At 25.4% G+C, this 17,867-nt stretch overlaps 6 protein-coding genes across 6 annotated transcripts in view; 2 read left to right on the top strand and 4 right to left on the bottom strand.

Annotated features, from left to right (window-relative positions):
- LOC102679466 (kinesin-related protein 4-like) overlaps positions 1-7,299 on the bottom strand; it is a 13,087-nt gene extending 5,788 nt beyond the window's left edge. Inside the window, 10 exon segments of the mRNA XM_031513517.1 lie at positions 37-1,374; positions 1,447-4,094; positions 4,160-4,377; positions 4,440-4,709; positions 4,791-5,270; positions 5,355-5,496; positions 5,560-5,640; positions 5,724-6,161; positions 6,245-6,383; positions 6,977-7,299. Of these exon segments, the coding sequence (XP_031369377.1) occupies positions 37-1,374; positions 1,447-4,094; positions 4,160-4,377; positions 4,440-4,709; positions 4,791-5,270; positions 5,355-5,496; positions 5,560-5,640; positions 5,724-6,161; positions 6,245-6,278 (5,649 nt within the window). The 5' untranslated portion in view covers positions 6,279-6,383; positions 6,977-7,299.
- Positions 7,300-7,532: 233 nt separating this feature from the next.
- LOC102671186 (alpha- and gamma-adaptin-binding protein p34-like) lies at positions 7,533-9,399 on the bottom strand. The gene is made up of 6 exons (XM_031513515.1): positions 9,043-9,399; positions 8,736-8,905; positions 8,554-8,668; positions 8,323-8,478; positions 8,080-8,196; positions 7,533-8,010 (listed from the first exon to the last, which is right to left on the bottom strand). Exons 1-6 carry the CDS (start codon positions 9,104-9,106, stop codon positions 7,838-7,840), a joined length of 795 nt encoding a protein of 264 aa, XP_031369375.1. The 5' UTR covers positions 9,107-9,399; the 3' UTR covers positions 7,533-7,837.
- A 280-nt stretch (positions 9,400-9,679) lies between these two features.
- On the bottom strand, positions 9,680-11,746 carry LOC102678274 (26S proteasome regulatory subunit 6B). Its single transcript, XM_006622002.2, has 6 exons — positions 11,576-11,746; positions 11,311-11,403; positions 10,844-11,177; positions 10,550-10,753; positions 10,189-10,453; positions 9,680-10,111 (listed from the first exon to the last, which is right to left on the bottom strand). Exons 1-6 carry the CDS (start codon positions 11,606-11,608, stop codon positions 9,793-9,795), a joined length of 1,248 nt encoding a protein of 415 aa, XP_006622065.1. The 5' UTR covers positions 11,609-11,746; the 3' UTR covers positions 9,680-9,792.
- A 212-nt stretch (positions 11,747-11,958) lies between these two features.
- LOC102677997 (la-related protein 7) lies at positions 11,959-14,727 on the top strand. Its single transcript, XM_006622000.2, has 7 exons — positions 11,959-12,098; positions 12,234-12,550; positions 12,632-12,978; positions 13,044-14,018; positions 14,121-14,265; positions 14,328-14,488; positions 14,520-14,727. Exons 2-6 carry the CDS (start codon positions 12,301-12,303, stop codon positions 14,477-14,479), a joined length of 1,869 nt encoding a protein of 622 aa, XP_006622063.1. The 5' UTR covers positions 11,959-12,098; positions 12,234-12,300; the 3' UTR covers positions 14,480-14,488; positions 14,520-14,727.
- LOC102678134 (H/ACA ribonucleoprotein complex subunit 1) lies at positions 14,621-15,699 on the bottom strand. The gene is made up of 3 exons (XM_006622001.2): positions 15,407-15,699; positions 15,094-15,334; positions 14,621-15,015 (listed from the first exon to the last, which is right to left on the bottom strand). Exons 1-3 carry the CDS (start codon positions 15,514-15,516, stop codon positions 14,767-14,769), a joined length of 600 nt encoding a protein of 199 aa, XP_006622064.1. The 5' UTR covers positions 15,517-15,699; the 3' UTR covers positions 14,621-14,766.
- Positions 15,700-16,690: 991 nt separating this feature from the next.
- LOC102677861 (dehydrodolichyl diphosphate synthase complex subunit Nus1) overlaps positions 16,691-17,867 on the top strand; it is a 3,169-nt gene continuing 1,992 nt past the window's right edge. Inside the window, exon 1 of the mRNA XM_006621999.2 lies at positions 16,691-17,248. Coding sequence (XP_006622062.1) covers positions 16,954-17,248 — 295 coding nt within the window. The 5' untranslated portion in view covers positions 16,691-16,953. The remainder of the gene's footprint in view (positions 17,249-17,867) is intronic.

Below are 17,867 nucleotides of genomic sequence, written 5' to 3'. Positions count from 1 at the left end.
AAAAAAAAAAAAAAAAAAAAGTATGATAAAAAAAATATTACCTTTATTATATGAGGCAGTGTTAGATCGAGGAGAAGTTCTTATGGATCTTTCTCTTCTATCATTTATTTTAGATCTACCAGATCTATCTTCATCCATTCTAATTGATCGTCTCTCTTTACTAGAGGAACCTGGAAGCGATTCTTCCTTTCTTTTTGGACTTTTGCTTCTACTTCTACTCCAACTACGACTATGGCTCTCACTACGGTTTCCTTCCTGTTCCCAGGAAGTACTTCTTCTTTTTTTATTACGATCAGAAGGACTAAATCTTCTCCTTTCATTATAATCCTGCTTTAAATTTTTATTATCTCTTCTATCTCCTTTTTCTTTATCATCGAATTTTTTATCTCTTTTTTCTTTACTGCGATCATTAATTCGTTTATCTTCTCTATTTTCCTTTCTATTCGGACTCTTTTTCTTTTGTTCTGTATTTGGTGATCTTATTTGACATTCTGCATCGCTCACATCTTTATTACGTGATCTAGATTTTTTAAGTTCTTCTAATTTAGTTTCTTTATCTCCAGATTTATATTCAGTAAAATCAAGTTTTACTGTGCCTGGTGATTCCGATTTTGTAGTAATTGAGGTTTTTACTGTTATTGATAGATCTTTTGAATCCACCTTAACATCTGTAATAGTAGTTTGTTCTGTGGGAATAATTTCAGTAACTGATGTGTGTGTGTTATCAGTCTTTTCACATTCAATCTTGAATTCAGCAGAAGGTTCGTCACAAGATATAGTTTTTATGTCATTTTTGATAGCGTGTGATTCTCGAAGTTTTTTCTGAATGGTTAATAAAGCTGCAGCATGTTGCATAGGATCATCCGAGATTAATTTTGTCTTTATACGTTCATTATTTCGTCGAACTAACAATTGCTTAGGAATCAATTTAAGTGCTGCTTTTCCTTCATTTGTTTCCTCTGCTTCTTTTACATTGATAGATGAAGATATTATTTCGGAATTTTTATTATTTAATTTTTCACATGATTCATCAGATTCATACTCTGCAAATATATCCATTCGTAAAGGTTTATAACTTGTATCTGAATATGATTCGTTAGTTGAAAATTCAGGCGAATTTTCAATAGTTTTTACATCGAATTTTTTTTGAATAGTATGATCTTCTGTCTTCTGCACTCCTATAATTTCTTCAAACTCTATCTTTGTCATTGGAGATTTCGTATATTTTCCATCGCGATATTTTATTTGAAGAGGTATATTGGGAATGGATTCGTCATCAGTCTTGATCAGAGTTTCATTCTTTGATTTATCCTGAAGAAGGCTTCCCTTCAAATTTAAGGAACTTGTATAACTATTGTTAAAAGCTTCCATATCCTAGAAAAAGAAATAAATAATTAATATGTATATTTAATATGATATTGAAAAATATATATTGTATAAAAATACCTCAGATTTCTGAGATCCAGCTGGAGAACTAGGACTATATAATTCTGTATTTTTTTTCGTTAATTTTACATCTATCTCGAATATATCCTTTAATTCTACATTACATTGTTCCTTTAAAGGTATCAATTCTTTTGTCTTATCAAAAAATATGTCTTTTTGAGAATTATTATCCAAATTTTTTATGCGTAATTTGTTTCTAATATGTTCTTCTGAAGTCCAAGATGATTCTAATAAGTCCATATCCTGAGATTTTCTAGGGAATAAATCGATATCTGGATTTGTTACATTTTTAGATATAGATTTTCTTGAATGTTGTTCAACCATAGAAACATCCTCATCTTTTATTTTTATTTTAGGTAACATTGAATCACAACATTCCAAAGATACTCTTTCAATCTTATGGTCGAATTTATTTATTTTTGCCCATTCTACACACTCTTCCTCCCACATAACAGGAGTTTTTAATTTTATTTTTTCTTCAGATTGTGATGCCATATCCCAACGACTTTTTTTATTCTTTTTGCTAATATCATGTTTCATAGATGCATCAACATTTTTGCTAATTGTATTTATTTCTTTATGAATGTTATCAATAATAGTGATATCTTCTATATTTTCTTTTCTGTCATTTTTTTCTCGTAGAAATGACTCTTCTTCAATGTCCCAATCATCTTTCTTTCTCTTATTTTTTTGTTCTAGAAGCATCATAGCTTCTCTTTCTCCTTCTTCTTGCTCTTCTTCCCAGATTCTTATTGCAGATAATCTATCTTGTCTCTTTTTACATTCTTTCAAAGTTTCTTTTTCTATAGCGATATATGTATCTGTTTTTTTATCATATCGGACTTCCTTTTCTAACTTTTTTGAAATATGAGTGGCTTTTTTCTTATTTATCATCAAATCAGATACAGCTTCCAAACTGTCAACTTCCCATTCATCTGCTAATAATTGTCTCTTACTTACTTCCCTTTCAAGTTGTGTCAATGATGGGACATTTAGGGTATCGAATTCAGTTTCTGCCCATTTTTCTTTTTTATATTTTTTAGAAAGCTTAATTTCATCTTGCATTATTTGTTGAGATATGCGTTCACTTTCTTTCTCCCAATCAGTTAAGAATTCGCTACTGTTTTTTCTTTCTTTGTCTTTTTTTCTTTTTTTCTTTCCATCAATATCTTCTTCCATTTTCAAATTTCCAGGTATAATTTCTTTGCTGATATTGGAACATTTTTCTTTAAAAGATTCATCTTTTTTACTTTTGTCATTTTTTTTGCTTCGTTCATCCTTTCTTTCCATTTTCCGAATATTTTCTATTTCATTATTTTCTACTTTTTCAACTTTACTCTTTAATAGAGTTTCTCCTTTTTGTGACATAATTACAGATTCCATTTCCCATTCCTCTAAATATTGTTCATCAGTTTTATTTCTTTTTTCTTCATCTTTGTGAGTTTTATTATGCACATTATTATCAGAAATTACCTTTTTAACTAATTCCTGTTCTTTATCCCATATATCGCATTTATCTGTAGATCTTTTTCTACTTTCAACTTTTACTTCTTCTTTGATTTTCTTTAATGGAACTTGCGAATGTACTAATTTTGTATTTTCTAAAGAAGAGGATTCTAAAGATGACTTTCGTATTACTTTTATTATATCTTCATTGTTTTGTTTATTATTATATTCTTTCTTTTGTTTAGTCTTTTTACTCGTTATCTTTTTTTTTCTTTTATCTTCAGACGAATCACTACTACTAGAATCGGAACTGATTTTTCTTCTTCTTTTCTTTTTCATTTTTGCTATTCGTTTCGCTTTCTTTTTCCATTTCTCGGCTTTCCGTTTCTTCTTCTTTCGTTTCTTCCGTTTATCGTCAGAACTGGAAGAATCACTGCTACTAGTACTACTGTCACTGCTATCTGAATCTGATAATGAATCTGAATCATTTGATATTTTACGTTTTCTCTTTCTTCTTTTTACTTCTTCTTCAGAGTCAGAGGAACTTGATGAACTAGAAGATTCACTACTGCTGGAAGTCACCTTTTTTCGTTTCTTTTTTTTTCTTGTCTCTTTAGAGTCAGAATTTTCATCGCTCATACGTTCTACTTTGATTCGAACGTTTTCCCAATCGCTGGGTATGGATTTAGAATCTTCTGATTCACTTTTATCATGCATATTTTTATTCTCCATCCTTACTCGTTTTTGAACCTGAATGTGAGTACTGCTTAATGACATTTTATCATCCTCAGTTTCCGTAATTTTCTCTAAATTTTGTCGATTTTCATTAGATTTATATTTTTCTTCAATTTTATTTGAATCACTTTTATCCGATTTTTCAGACATACTATGCTCTACAAATGAGAAATTGTCATCTGGTAAATTAGTTTCTATATTGAACTCGTGGTAACTTAATGTTGAAGTAGGTTTATTCGGTTTAGGAGAGAATTCCTTTGATATAGGAATATCACTGCAAACCATTTTCATAAATTGTTCATATTCCGATGCTAATTTTTCATTACCCGCAGACTGTAACAAAGGGGATGTTGATTGTCTATTATCATCTACTTTTTTAGCACTAGAAATCTCAACTTCATTAACATTTTTATCTTTATTGACGTCTTCTTCTATCGTACTTAACTGTGGAGAAAATTCCTCTGATTCTAAAATAAATTTTATATGTTAAATATATTCTTTATTTTATAAATAAAATATACAAAATGTTTACCACGTTCTGAAACCGTATTGCCTGATTTCGTTTCATTTTCTTGTTCTTTTTCCGTATCATTAGATAATCTATCTTCGTCTTCGCTATCCCATTTCGATTTAGGTAATTGTACATTAATAGGTACATGCCATTTGGTCTTTTCATCAGATTTGCATATGCCTACTTTTGGATACCAATTACGTATACGTTGAGATATTTCAGATTCTCCCGCATCCTCTCTAGAATTGTTAAAATCTGAATAGATAAAAGAAAATTGGTCAAACAAAATAATTTGATATACCGTATAAAATCTGCCTCGCATATGTTACGCATTTTTTCACGATGATCGATGGTTACTGCTTGAAGAATTTGTTGATGATTAATAAAAAGAGATATGCGAGGATTTTCAGAATAAAATAATTGAGGCCTTCCGCGTTTAGTTACTCTTATTGATTCAGGAGGATATTCTTTAGGACCATCAAGTCCTTCAACGATAAAAGCATAACGTTTTAAACGACAATCGTTTATCATTAACATTTGTTCAAAGTGTCGCACATAATCTTCGGCTGTTCTATAATATATATATTTTTCAAATATTTATTTAATATGCAATAAAAAATGTAAATAATATATGTATTTTTAAAATACAAACCTATTCTTTGTTGATCGTTCAGAATGATCATGTCTTCTAATCTCAATAATATCATCCATTGTTATACCACACTTTTTTAACTCTATCCATGAAGAAGAATTCATTATATCTTTATCTTTATCTTTTTCTTTTCCTTTATCTTTGTCTTTTTCCTTTTCTTTTCTATCCTTGATTTCAGGTCTTTCCTGTGAATCACTTCTCTTTTCTTTAATATTTTCTTTCTTTTCTTTCATTCCTTTCTTTTCTCGTATATCTTCCCATTTATCTTTATCATTATCCTTTTTATCTTTGTCTTCAAATTTTTTATCTTTATTTTCTTCATACTTATTATCCTCCCGTTTATCTTTATCATCTTTTTTATCTTTATCTTTTCTACGTTGTTCTTTATCATAAGAAATTTTATAATATCGTTCTTTATTATTGTAATCTTTGGATTCTCTACTCGCACTATCTCTTCGTTCTTCTCTTCCATATCGTCTTCTTAAAATAGTTTTTGTATATTATTTATACATATAAAAATGTAAGAATTTGTCATACATATAAAAACGATAAATTTTATTATACCTTTCTGAATATTTATTTTCTATTGCAGATTTTAAACTACTTTTATGAGAAACATCTTGTTTACTTTTTTCTCTCATTATCTTTACATTTTCTAATAAATTTTGTCCATTTCTATTTGCATAATTTTCTTCTTCTAAACTAGCTGTAAAATAATTTAGCTATTGCTAAAAATCAATTTTAACTTAAATTATGTCATATTAAATACCTGCAGCCATAGCTTCAGCCAATAACATTTTACTTTTGGATTCTTCTCGTCTAATTTCTTCAATAGCCAGAATCTTTTCTTCTACAGTACAGTGGAAATTTTATACATTAATAAAATAAATTAATATAAAAAAACCTGCAAATTAAATTCATATTCCATATTACCTGTTTTTTTTTTTGATTTATTACCACTTGAATGACGATTATGAAACTGCATAGAATCCGAGTCAATATTTAACAGTGTGTTTGAATCATTTTGCAAAGATTTTCCATTATTACCCAACATATTTTTAGATTTAGAAACTTTAGTAGTATGTGCTTGAAGCAAACTGGATTTATTTTGAATTTTTGGTGGCACATTAAATTTGTTGGCAAATGCCATTAATCTCTTTTTAGCCTGTAGTTTTCCTAATACTGGCTTAAGCATCTTAGGACTTTCCAATCTAGGTGTATCTCCATCACTGACTTGACCTTTTGTACTTTCTGGTGTTTCTGGCATTTGTATATCAAGCAAAGATATTGGAATGTCTGGTGTTGGTTCTTCTGGAGCATAAGCATCCTCTGATTGCGACATTATGTTAATACTTTTTTTTTCTGTTTCTTCTACATATAAAATCATATCAAAATAAGAAAATATAATAAAATTAATTTATGATAAAAATAAACAAATAGGTATGAAAATTTACCTTGAGAAAGATCAATTAAATCTGTCTTTGTCATTGACAATGCCTTAGTTTATCATGCATATGATTATTCTTTAAAATAGTACTACGAGCATCAACAAAAGTTTTACTTTTCATGCTTAATATGCATATATATCAGATTCTATAAAATAAAACATGTGTAATTTACATCTAAAAGAATTATCAATTCTTTTGTAAAAAGAATTATAATTCTCACATTCACAAGGGAATTAGATATTGAAAAAAAAATATGATTAATATTTTTTCTATTTTTCAATTAAAGAATACTTTTATCTAATATCACTTGTATAAAATATAATAAAAATACTTAAATATAAACATTTATACATATGTACATAGCTGAAAACTTTATTAAGAAGTAGCACAAGCACAATTGCACAATGTTTATTATTATCGATAATAATTTTAATTGATAATTTTAAAAATAAGAACAAAAAATCAGTTATTAACTTATTTGAGATAGATAGGTAAAACATTAAAACATCGATAAATTTAATTTAGTGGAATGTTTTTATCGAAGAAAATTTAAGCTAAGAAATAGAAATTCAATCTGATTTTTTAATATAGATAATTTACAGGTTATGATGAATGCAGCTATTTTCAATAAAATTTTAAAAATTTATTATTATTTAGTGAAACATATAAAAATTCCAAAAAATGTTAAATAAAAACCAAATATCATTAGATATAATATTGTTAGTTACAAAAACTTACTTCATACTGAATGCTAAGTAACAGACGGATACATGTTGCCCACGATAAAAATGACAGAATATTATCAACTTCGCACACCGAATTTTTCGGTTCCACAAATATTTTTAATTCCACTATTCTGTTCCTGTGTTCATCTAAGTCAAACAGAGCTACTATAAGAAAAGCGTCCGACATTTTAGTCAAACGGCAGGCCGGCAACTATAAATGTTCGTTCATTAATTCAGCAAGAACAAGGATGCCAATATTTGAGAAATAAACGAAGAACACTACTAAACATGTATATTTCATTTCGGTTTGATAATTATTAATTCGGAATCGAAAAAAGTATTTTAAAAATATTTCGATTCCGATTGAATTTACGATTAATTCTATAATATCAAATTTTTGTATGAATTTGCACTTACAAATAAAAACTTTACATTAATTTAACACACACGCACATACAAATATATTTTTATATTCTACTTAATTGTATCTATCATGAAATTATACAAAAGCTTTTATGAATATATTCATAAAAAAGATCATTTGAAATAATAAATTTGATAAGTTTTACTACAAAACATACATTATAATTAACTTATATTTTATACACATGCAATATTATATTAATTTTTTTTACTTTAATTTTATTCTTATAACTTTACGTTAATTTTTACTTAATTATAAATTTACGTTAATTTTTATTTTACTATAATTTTATGTTCATTTTTCATTTAAATAATTTTTAAAATTTTATAATTATCTAACAATATTTTTGCTGTTTTGTTCTTGAAAATTAACATATCAAATTCAAATAAAAATACTAAGATAGAATGTTTCTAATATGAATTTGTATGCATTATAAAATAAATATGTAGATTAATCTTCCATTTCTGATGGATCACCACCCATTGCTTTCCAGAAAGCAGTGACTAATTGTTCAGCTGCTATACGTCTTTGATTAGTTGGTAATAATGCTGCATGTTCTTTCATAGCCCTTAATTGACTAAACAATTCTCCAAAATCTGTATTTTCTTCACCCATAATTCCATCTGAAACAAATAATGTATAATATAAATACACTGAAATAAAAATTTATGATAAATTTTTGTTCAACTTACCTAACATATTTTCTATTGGCAATGTTTCTGTAGAATCTTGATTTAATTCAATTTTCCCAAATTGTTCTTCAACTTTATTCATATCAGGATTTCGCTCTTCCATATCTGATGGTTTTCCTATAAAATTAATATAAATTGTAAATATTTACAATTAATAAATAAGTATTTATATTTATAAAATAACAGCTTTTTAATCTAGCTAATTTAGTTTAAACATTTATGATCCAAATTTTTGTTGAAAACCTTTAAGTGTCATATTTGGCCACATATGAGCATGTAAAGCTTCAATAATTCTCTCAATACCATATTTGTTATTTTCTGAATCAGCTTCTGAAGCATCTATATCAGGTCTATTTAATTCAATTAATTCAAATCTATTTTGTAGACACCATTTTATCACTAAAATATTATAAACACATGTTTAATATTTCATTATTTTATAACATTTATATATCGATTATTATTTTTATATACCTTTGTTTCTAATAACAGTATCTATTATAAAATTACAAGAAAATAATAATACTTCTACTTCTGCTAAAGAAGCAATCAAAGATGACCATTCCTTTAAATTCTGATCTGCATTTTCCTAAAGAAATCAAAACTAAAAATCATTTGCTCTGTCAAAGATTCTATTTAAAATTTAAATATCTTACTGTCTGTGGATTATGATGTACAATCAATGCTTCCACATCATTGATTGAAATATCTTGAGAAGAATTTTCTATAACACATATCAATACCTGTGCTTTGTAATATTTATTTTGAATATTCCATAAATAATAATCAAAGTGATCTTGGTTAGATAATTTTTCTCCTCCTATATCTATAAAATATATAACACATAAAAATAAGAAATCATTACAAAATAATTCTCATGCATACTTTTATTTTAAAAAAGTTAATTTATTAAACTTATCAAATTAATATTAAAATGCGAGAGATATCCAAATTTCAACTTACTTATAGCAATTTCGTTAGCTTTTCCTTTTTCTGTGCTTATTATTAATATTCGTGGTAGATTCATTATAATAATATTTTATAATACTATTAAAATTATAAGAAGATATTTTAAAATTTAAAATATACTATTTATTATTTGATATTTAGGTTATGATTACGATCTTAATATCAATTGACATAAAAATATGATAGTGAATAGATAAAATAAATTACTTTTATGTGATATATAGTGATATTTGTCACTATATTTGAAAATAAATCAATTGAATTATATTAAACATCGATAAAATTGCAATTCATAACATTTCGTGATAGACCATCAGAACTATGTTTGTCATTATTTGATCATTAAAAGAACTAGAATAATTCTATTAATTCTATCTCATGCAATATTTCGATAAATTCTCGTGTAATATTGTTTCAATAAATTCCAAAATATGAAAAACATAGCTATTTAATTTAAAATTAATATCTTATTTAAAAATGATATTTTATAATTTTAAATAGATCAATTACACGCGATAAAATTTTATATTATTATTATCTATAAATTTTCAAATATTCATTTGTAGATAATTTTTAAAAATCAAATATATAGTAATACAATGTATATATAATATAAGAATATATAAATTGATAAGACAAATTTGTATAAACATATATTGATTATTAGATTTATAGCAATACATAAATTTGCAAATACATATATGGTCATAAAATGTGACACATAATAACACAGTTTCTTGCTGATTACTTGTAGAATTCATGTTCAGATTCATCCTTTTTAATATTATTCTTATAACCCTTTTCAAAATCTTTTGCTAAGACTATGTATCGATTCTCACGAACCGCATGCATTCCTGCTTCTTGGCAAATTGCATTAATATCAGCACCAGAAATTCTATCTGGTCGCGCAACATAATCTTCAAGATCTACCTCTTCACTCAAATTCATTTTTGCAGTAATTGTTGAAAAAATTAAACGTTTTTGACGGCGATCAGGCAAAGGAAATTCAATTTTTCTATCTAATCTGCCAGGACGTAATAATGCAGGATCTAATGTATCAGCTCTAAAAATATATATCAATTATTTTATTTAAATTAGTTTTTATATATTCAAAAGTAGAAATAAAAATAAAAATTTTACCTATTCGTTGCCATTATAACTTTAACATTAGTAGTTTGATCAAAACCATCCATTTGATTTAGCAATTCCAAAAGGATACGTTGCACTTCACGATCAGCACCAGTCTGAGCGTCAAATCTTTTTGTAGCTATAGCATCAATTTCATCAACAAAAATTATAGCTGGTGAATTTTCTTTAGCTAAACGGAAGACATCTCTCACCATTCTTGGCCCTTCACCTAAATATTTCTGTACAAATTCTGATCCTACTACACGAATAAATGCAGCTAAAAAAATATTAATTGTACTAAGTTATAAGAAGTTAAGTATACCGTTTAATCAGATATTCTTAAAATATATGATATTAAAAATATTATATATACCAGTAGTATGTCTAGCTACAGCTTTTGCAAGCATGGTTTTACCACATCCAGGGGGACCATACATTAATACGCCCCTTGGTGGATCAATTCCAATTTGCTTATATAACTCAAAATGAGTTAAAGGTAATTCTACTGCTTCTCTAATCTCTTGTTTTTGCATATCCATGCCACCAATATCGCTATATTGAATATCAGGTTTTTCATCTTGAAAATACATAAAAATATGTATTAAAAATAATCTTTTGTTGCATCAAACAATAACTTATTATGAGTTAAATAATAATAATTAAATACCTGCTTGCAACATTGAAATACTTGAATCAGCTTCTGGTGGTAAAACATCTACTAAAGCATTACTATGTTTATGTAGAGCTACACTAGCAGATGGTTTTAACAATTCTCTATCAATTGTAGATAAAATCCGTACATAATAATTTGAGCCTGTAGTAGAACCTACAATACCAGTATTTTGGTCTACAGCTTCTAAGAATTGTCCAATAACTAAAGGTACACTTTGTATGCGTTTTACTTCCTCTTGAGCATGCAAATATTCTTTTTTCAGATTACGTTGCTCATCTTTGATGTATTCTTCTTGAACTTCAAGAAATTCTAACATTCTTTGTAATTTCTATAAAATACAAAATTCTTATTATATATCAATTAAATATATTTATGTAAATTAATAAATATAAAATTAATAAAAAAAATATTTTTTTATTAATTTTTTTACCAATTTTTTTACCAATATCAAATTTTTTTACCTTATACTTGGTATAAAGATCTTCAACATCCAATTCATCACCAGCACCTGTATAATGTCCAATTACAGGTTTGCATTCCATTTCTCCAACATCCTTAATTTTTAAAAAAAAGAATATAAAAAATTTATTAATAAACAATTAAACAAACAAATTAAACTGAATAAAAATTGAGGTTATATAATTTTAAATTTAAATATAATTTTCAATCATTCTTTTTCTTAATTTTAAAACAGAAAATATGAATAAAAATGCATATATTAGATACCTTATCGGGTAGAATAATACCCATATCATCCATTATTTAATATAATCTTAACAATTAATTGCAACTAAACATACGAATTAGTGAATGACTTGAGTTTCTTGAGCAGTTCAGTTCAATGATTATACACATCAAAGGTGGCTACCATTAACTACTTAATCAACTAAAGAAACAAACTCAATAAAAACATTTTTTTGAAATGTATAAAATTATATTAATATAAATATTTAAACTTTTATTAAAAAATCTATATATTCGAATATATCAATTTATTTTTTACAAATATATATATATATACATATATATGTGAATATCTTTTATGTGAATAATTATAGTATTAGAACATGAAAATTTATTCTTAAAATACCAAAATAAATTCCCTATAAATTTATAATTCTAAAATACTGTTAAAAATAATTTAATATAAATACTATTTCGTTGGATAATCTAACTACAATTTATATGGTTTCAGGTTTTATGTTTACGAAGTTTCTCGACCGGGAAACGTTTACAATTCGGATTGTGTGTAAGAAATTTTATTTTTTTATGTAGAACGTTTGTTGTAGTATATTAAAAAATTGTATTATTTTAATTTTAAAAGATATATTAAAAAAATTGTTTAGTGAAACTTGAAATTTATATGTTAAAAATGAATTTGTAGATACTTGGTGACAGAAAAAAATTATACGTAGTTGTTCAAAATTACTTTTATAAATTTATTAATAACAATGGTGATGGAAGAACAACAATCTGATATAGAACTAGATTCAGAAAGAATTCCTGTACCACAAGTGCAAAAATCAATAGAAGATTCGCGTTTAAAAACAGTTAACAAGATTACAAACATTTCCAGAGGAAAACCTAGACTTAGAAAAAAGGCATTGCACGCTGCAATACTCAAACAAATGGAATTTTATTTTAGTGATGCAAATTTAAGTAAAGATAGATTTTTAAGTAACTTACTTAAAGAGGATCCATGTAAGATTTGTAAAATTATCATAAGAAATATTATGTAAGATTTTAAAAATCTATTTTAAAATCTATTTTAAAATATTTCAGATATTGATTTGAATGTTTTTCTAAGCTTTAATAGAATAAAAGAATTAACTACTGATTCAAATAGAATAGCTAAAGCCGTAGAAACATCTAAAATGTTATCTTTATCTGAAGATGGAACAAAAATTCGACGTATAACACCAATAATATCAAGAGAAAATATAGATGAATGTACAGTTTACGTACAAAATTTACCTCCAGATTCAGATCATGAAACTTTAAGTTCAATATTTTCTCAATATGGTCAAGTTGTATATATTTCTATTCCACGATTTAAAAATAATAAAAAGATAAAAGGTTTTGCATTTATAGAATTTGATATACCTCAAAGTGCTAAAAAATGTTTGAAGGTAAGAAAAATATAAATTTATTATAGAATAATAAATTTTATATTACAAGATTAATAATATTTTAGGCATTTGAAAAAAAAGGCTGTCTCTTACCATCTCACACAGCTCCTGATGAACTTTTAAGTATTACTACATTTGATGATACAGAAAAAAAAGTAAAATCAAATCAAACAAAGTTATATGAAAAAAATGAGTGCATTGAAAATGCTATTGATAATGAAAAATTACAAGACATTGAAATGGATAAAAATATTAAAAAACAGGAAAATATGAATATTAATGATGTTTTAGAAAATCATGAAAATAACAATAAAAAAAAAGCAAAAAAAAGAAAACATATGAATACTGAACAATCAATTGAAAAAGAAAAACAAATAAATAATGAATTAATAAAAAATAAAAAGAAAAAGCCTAAATATTCTAATGATGTATACAACAAAGAAATAGAATTAAATGATCAAAAACAAAATAATGTTTTTTTAGAAGATACATTAAATGATGGAAAACAAAATGATGCTTTCTTAGAAGACATATCAAATAGTGAAAAACAAAGTGATGTTTCTTTAGAAGAATTACCAAGAAAATTAAATAAATTTAAAAATGTATCTACAATTGAAAAACAAATATTAAATAATTGTAATGAAAATGAACAAATGATAATTGATGAGAGTACTAATGCAAATATTGAAGAAAATGAAAATGAAAAGAAGAAAAAAAGGAAAAAACGAAAAAAGCGAAATAAAATAGAAGATTTTAGTTATAGCATAGGATTACAAGTGATGGCTAAAAAAAATTGGAAATATCTTAGAAATAAATATTTAGAATTACAGAGAAGTAAAATGAAGCAGCTTAAACAACATTTAAGAAAAACAAGATATCAATGGTCAAATTATGAAAAAAATAAACCTGAAAGAGAAGAAAATGACGAAAAAGACAAAGGGAATAAACCAAATATAACTGCATGTCGTTTCTCGTTCATACCAGGAGTTATAGTCAAAATTGAAATGGATAAACCATGTACAGATTCAAAAAGTTTAAAGGTATATATATTATAAAAATAATACATAACATAATACACAAATGAACATAAAAAATGAAATATAAATATATAATTTTTTTATATATTTTATATTTTTTTACAGATGGAATTAAAAAATAATAATTCTATAAAATATATAGATGTTGAAGATGGTTCTTGTCTTATTTATGTAAGATGTGAAACAGCTGAAGCTGCACAGATATTTACACAAAAATTTGGTGAAGAGAAACATATAACAATATTAGAAGGTAAGATATTTTTTTTTAACAAAAATATAATGTAATAGAAAACTTTTTTTTTTGTTTTGTAGGTGATGAAGAAAAAATATATTGGGATAAAATCTTGCACGATAGAGAAGAAAAATTGAGTAAAAAAGTTAAAGTTAAACAAAGAGGAAGAAATAAATTACTAAAGAAAGCAGAAAAAGAACTTGGGAAGCATATCAAATTTGATGAAGTATAAGTTTAAAAAATATGAAGTATAAGTTTAAAAAGTTTAAAAAATACTTTTTTCTGTTAAATATATTCAATAATGTATATAACATGTATGATTTATTATTATTACATATGAAAATAGAAATGATAAATAATATTTAACAAAGTTTTGATGTAAATAAATCATATATTGTATTCATTGTTTTTTTATTTGTATCTTAAATGTTATCTACATTTTAGTCTTTTTAATAAAATTAAGAAATTCTTATCACTAAATGTGTCTTTCCATAAAAATTTATTGTAGTTTTCAATTTTCTACCATTTTCCTTTTCCACGGTTCCTACCAAATCCTCCTCCTCCTCCACGTCCTTTAAAACCACCACCACCTCCTTTTCCAAAACCACCACGCCCAAAAGATGGTCTACCTCCTCCTCGGCCACCACTATGTCCTCCACTACCTTTTTTCATTCCTCGACCACCTCCACCTCCTCTCTTTTGAACTGATCCAGGAGGTTTAGGTAAAAATCTTTGTAAAGGTAATAACTTTGCTGGATCTATAAACAGCTACAATGAAACATAATAATAATAATCAATAAAATAAATAATTTCAATTTATATGTAAAAAATTATTATAAATTATACCTGTGTGTCTTTTTGAAAACTGGATGCTTTTATATTTTCTGATAGTTTTATAGATACATAATAATCTCTGATATTGCCAAATATTTCATCTATTTTTCCAATTTGTTGTTTGTTTTCTGTATAAATTGGAGCATTAAAAAAAGGTACTTGTTCTATATCTACTTTAGCTACTAAATCGTCTTGAACTGTCCATGTGAAATGACCTAATGGAGTTACATGTTCTGGTGGTCCTTGATCAAATCTATAATATATAAATTAGAATTATAGTTAAATATTACATTTAATAGTTTGTTTAATGAAAATTAATAATTACCCTCTTCCATTTTTATCACTATTGCGTCCTCCTCGAAATCCTCCTCCGCCTCTTCCACTACGAAATCCTCCACCTCTTCCAAATCCACCTCCACGACCTCGGAATGACATTCTTTTATATTGTAATTACTAAAAAAATGACATTGAATTTTTTTTTAATTTAAAGATAAGTATTATAAGATTGTGTAGACATAAACTAAAACCACGTGCTTAATCTATGAAAGTTGAAATTAACGAAATGAAAATATTCCTATATAATATCCCTAGATATTTAAACTCGCTGTTATTCAATACATTAACATAAAATGATGTCGTGTAATCATAACTATTTGAATATATGGCAATATCGTTGTTATCTTAACGAAAGTTCTATCTTACCGTAAAGTTTACACTAAATATAAAAATTTAAATTTCTTTTATTATTTTCGTTTTGATATATAAATAATGTGAAAAATAATAAAAAAACTAGTAGTTAGATTCCAATGACTTTGAAAAAAATCGAAGAAAATTTTTCGTACTAAAATAGTTACGAATACGAATGCAAAAAATAAATTATTATATAATTCACAGGCCAATATTTTGAAAATTTGAAATTGCAATGATGCTATAAAATACACAAATACCAACATTATTTTTTTTTATAAAATCAATATAATTTAAAATAAATTTTATAAAATTCAAATTTGTGAGTTTAGTTTAATATTTTCAATTTATATGAATATATTTCAAACATTTTTTAAAATAAAATAATTTTTATGATAATGTACATCATATTTAAAAAAATGAAAGTCAGTACTAATGATTGAAGTTAAACATAACCTAAAAATTAAAAACAATTGCTGTACACATATATTTTAGTTAAAGAAAATATTTATTAACAAATTAAAGTTGTCATTAGTTTTTTTTATAATTACAGCTTATTGAAAATACTATTAGTTTATTTTTATCATATAATTTTTCTGTCTTTTATAATTTTATTTCAATATATATTACATTAATTTAAAAATTAATAAATAATTAATATCAAATATATTTTATTTTCATCGATTCTTCTGATTATGTATTATTTATCTAAATAATCACTATTAATATCGAAAACTTATTGTTAAATAACCTCATTTTTTGTATATTGTTACTAGCATAAAAAGTTAATCATATATTACCAATTTTTACTTTTACTGTTATTTAGATAAAAAATACATTATTTTCAATTATCTAAAATTATATTATTATCTATTTATATATATATATGTATGATTACAACTATTATACAATAATAGGAAATGATAACATATAAAGTAACTAGACCACGTGAAATGGGTATATAATTTAGCGGCCGACATACTGTGTTTAGTGTTTCTTGTCGACAGAAGAGTGCGTATGTCATCCGGCATAAGCAGGTGCACGTGAGGAGACCGTCTGCTAGACGGATCAGTAATTAAGTATATGAACCTCCTCGTGACCGTTCCCCGGGTAGTTTTGAAAACCTTTTATCAACTAGTTCCGCGTGATTATGTTCTATAGACCGGACGGTCACTGGACGATATAATGTTCACGGTATTTCGCATGTTACTAATACTAATCCACTTTTCATGTGACTTATTTGCCGCGTTTTATAATTGCTGTATGATCCTTCATCGTAAGTTTATCGAAATATGGTACGGTGAAAACTTAAGGACAGAGATCGAAATACTGACGCGTGCCGCGAGCAAGATGAAAAAGCTACCAAAACATATAGTGATCGTTTTCGGCGCGAAGGAGAACACTATTTTCGATTGTATACGAATTATTAGATGGTGTTATACCCTTGGTATATCTTACATCAGTTTCTTTGACATCAGTGGTAACGTTCATTTTTGTTTATTAGTTTTCTATGATTGTATTTTATTTTCTATATTTAATTTTTGTTGCTATTTTGTTTTAATATAAATTTATTGAACAAATATAATCAAAATGAATTTTAAATTCATTTATGATATAATGCCAAGAAAGAAATATTATATCAATCTTTTAAGATCTATCATTTTCATATTGATTTTAGAAGAATCTAAATGTAAACAAAGTAGAAAGTATTGTTAGTATATCATTATTCATGGACAAAAGATATAAAAAGAATGTTTCAATAAGTTTAGTATACTTCATGATTTATATCTTATTTTAAACTTATTTAATATTTTAAGTTTTAATAAATTAACATATTTCAATTTAATTAGATTTATAATTCTATAATGATTATATAAATAGTTGACATATTTTAATATTAATAATATTTTTGTACATATTTATCTTGTATATTATTCTAACCTCAAAATCGAAACAATTTTATTCTTTAGTTTTCCTGACATTAATTTTTTTATTTGTAAATATTTTTAATTTTTTCAACATAATTTATTACAATTTAAAATTTAATATTTAAGAAAAATAATTATTATAAAATTTGTATCTATTTTATGATAATGATG

This window comes from Apis dorsata, unplaced genomic scaffold (genome assembly GCF_000469605.1).
Source record: "Apis dorsata unplaced genomic scaffold, Apis dorsata 1.3 scaffold_655, whole genome shotgun sequence".
Taxonomy (NCBI): domain Eukaryota; kingdom Metazoa; phylum Arthropoda; class Insecta; order Hymenoptera; family Apidae; genus Apis; species Apis dorsata.
The sequence above is the reverse complement of the archived record's forward strand: the minus strand, read 5'-3'. Positions and strand labels throughout refer to the sequence as shown.

Bases quoted from the DNA above. Each gene is read 5' to 3' on its own strand.
- LOC102677997 (XM_006622000.2), top strand. From the start codon at position 12,301: ATGGTGATGGAAGAACAACAATCTGATATAGAACTAGATTCAGAAAGA. The intron at 14,019-14,120 runs GTATATATATTA...ATTTTTTTACAG, and splicing joins CAGATTCAAAAAGTTTAAAG to ATGGAATTAAAAAATAATAA. The intron at 14,266-14,327 runs GTAAGATATTTT...TTTGTTTTGTAG, and splicing joins ACATATAACAATATTAGAAG to GTGATGAAGAAAAAATATAT.
- LOC102678134 (XM_006622001.2), bottom strand. From the start codon at position 15,516: ATGTCATTCCGAGGTCGTGGAGGTGGATTTGGAAGAGGTGGAGGATTT. The intron at 15,335-15,406 runs GTAATTATTAAT...TATATATTATAG, and splicing joins AGTGATAAAAATGGAAGAGG to ATTTGATCAAGGACCACCAG. The intron at 15,016-15,093 runs GTATAATTTATA...GTTTCATTGTAG, and splicing joins GTTTTCAAAAAGACACACAG to CTGTTTATAGATCCAGCAAA.
- LOC102678274 (XM_006622002.2), bottom strand. From the start codon at position 11,608: ATGGATGATATGGGTATTATTCTACCCGATAAG. The intron at 11,178-11,310 runs GTAAAAAAATTT...TGTATTTTATAG, and splicing joins ATCTTTATACCAAGTATAAG to AAATTACAAAGAATGTTAGA. The intron at 10,754-10,843 runs GTATTTAATTAT...TGTATTTTCAAG, and splicing joins TATTTCAATGTTGCAAGCAG to ATGAAAAACCTGATATTCAA.
- LOC102671186 (XM_031513515.1), bottom strand. From the start codon at position 9,106: ATGAATCTACCACGAATATTAATAATAAGCACAGAAAAAGGAAAAGCT. The intron at 8,197-8,322 runs GTTTTCAACAAA...TTAATTTTATAG, and splicing joins GCCAAATATGACACTTAAAG to GAAAACCATCAGATATGGAA. The intron at 8,011-8,079 runs GTAAGTTGAACA...TATTTGTTTCAG, and splicing joins GCCAATAGAAAATATGTTAG to ATGGAATTATGGGTGAAGAA.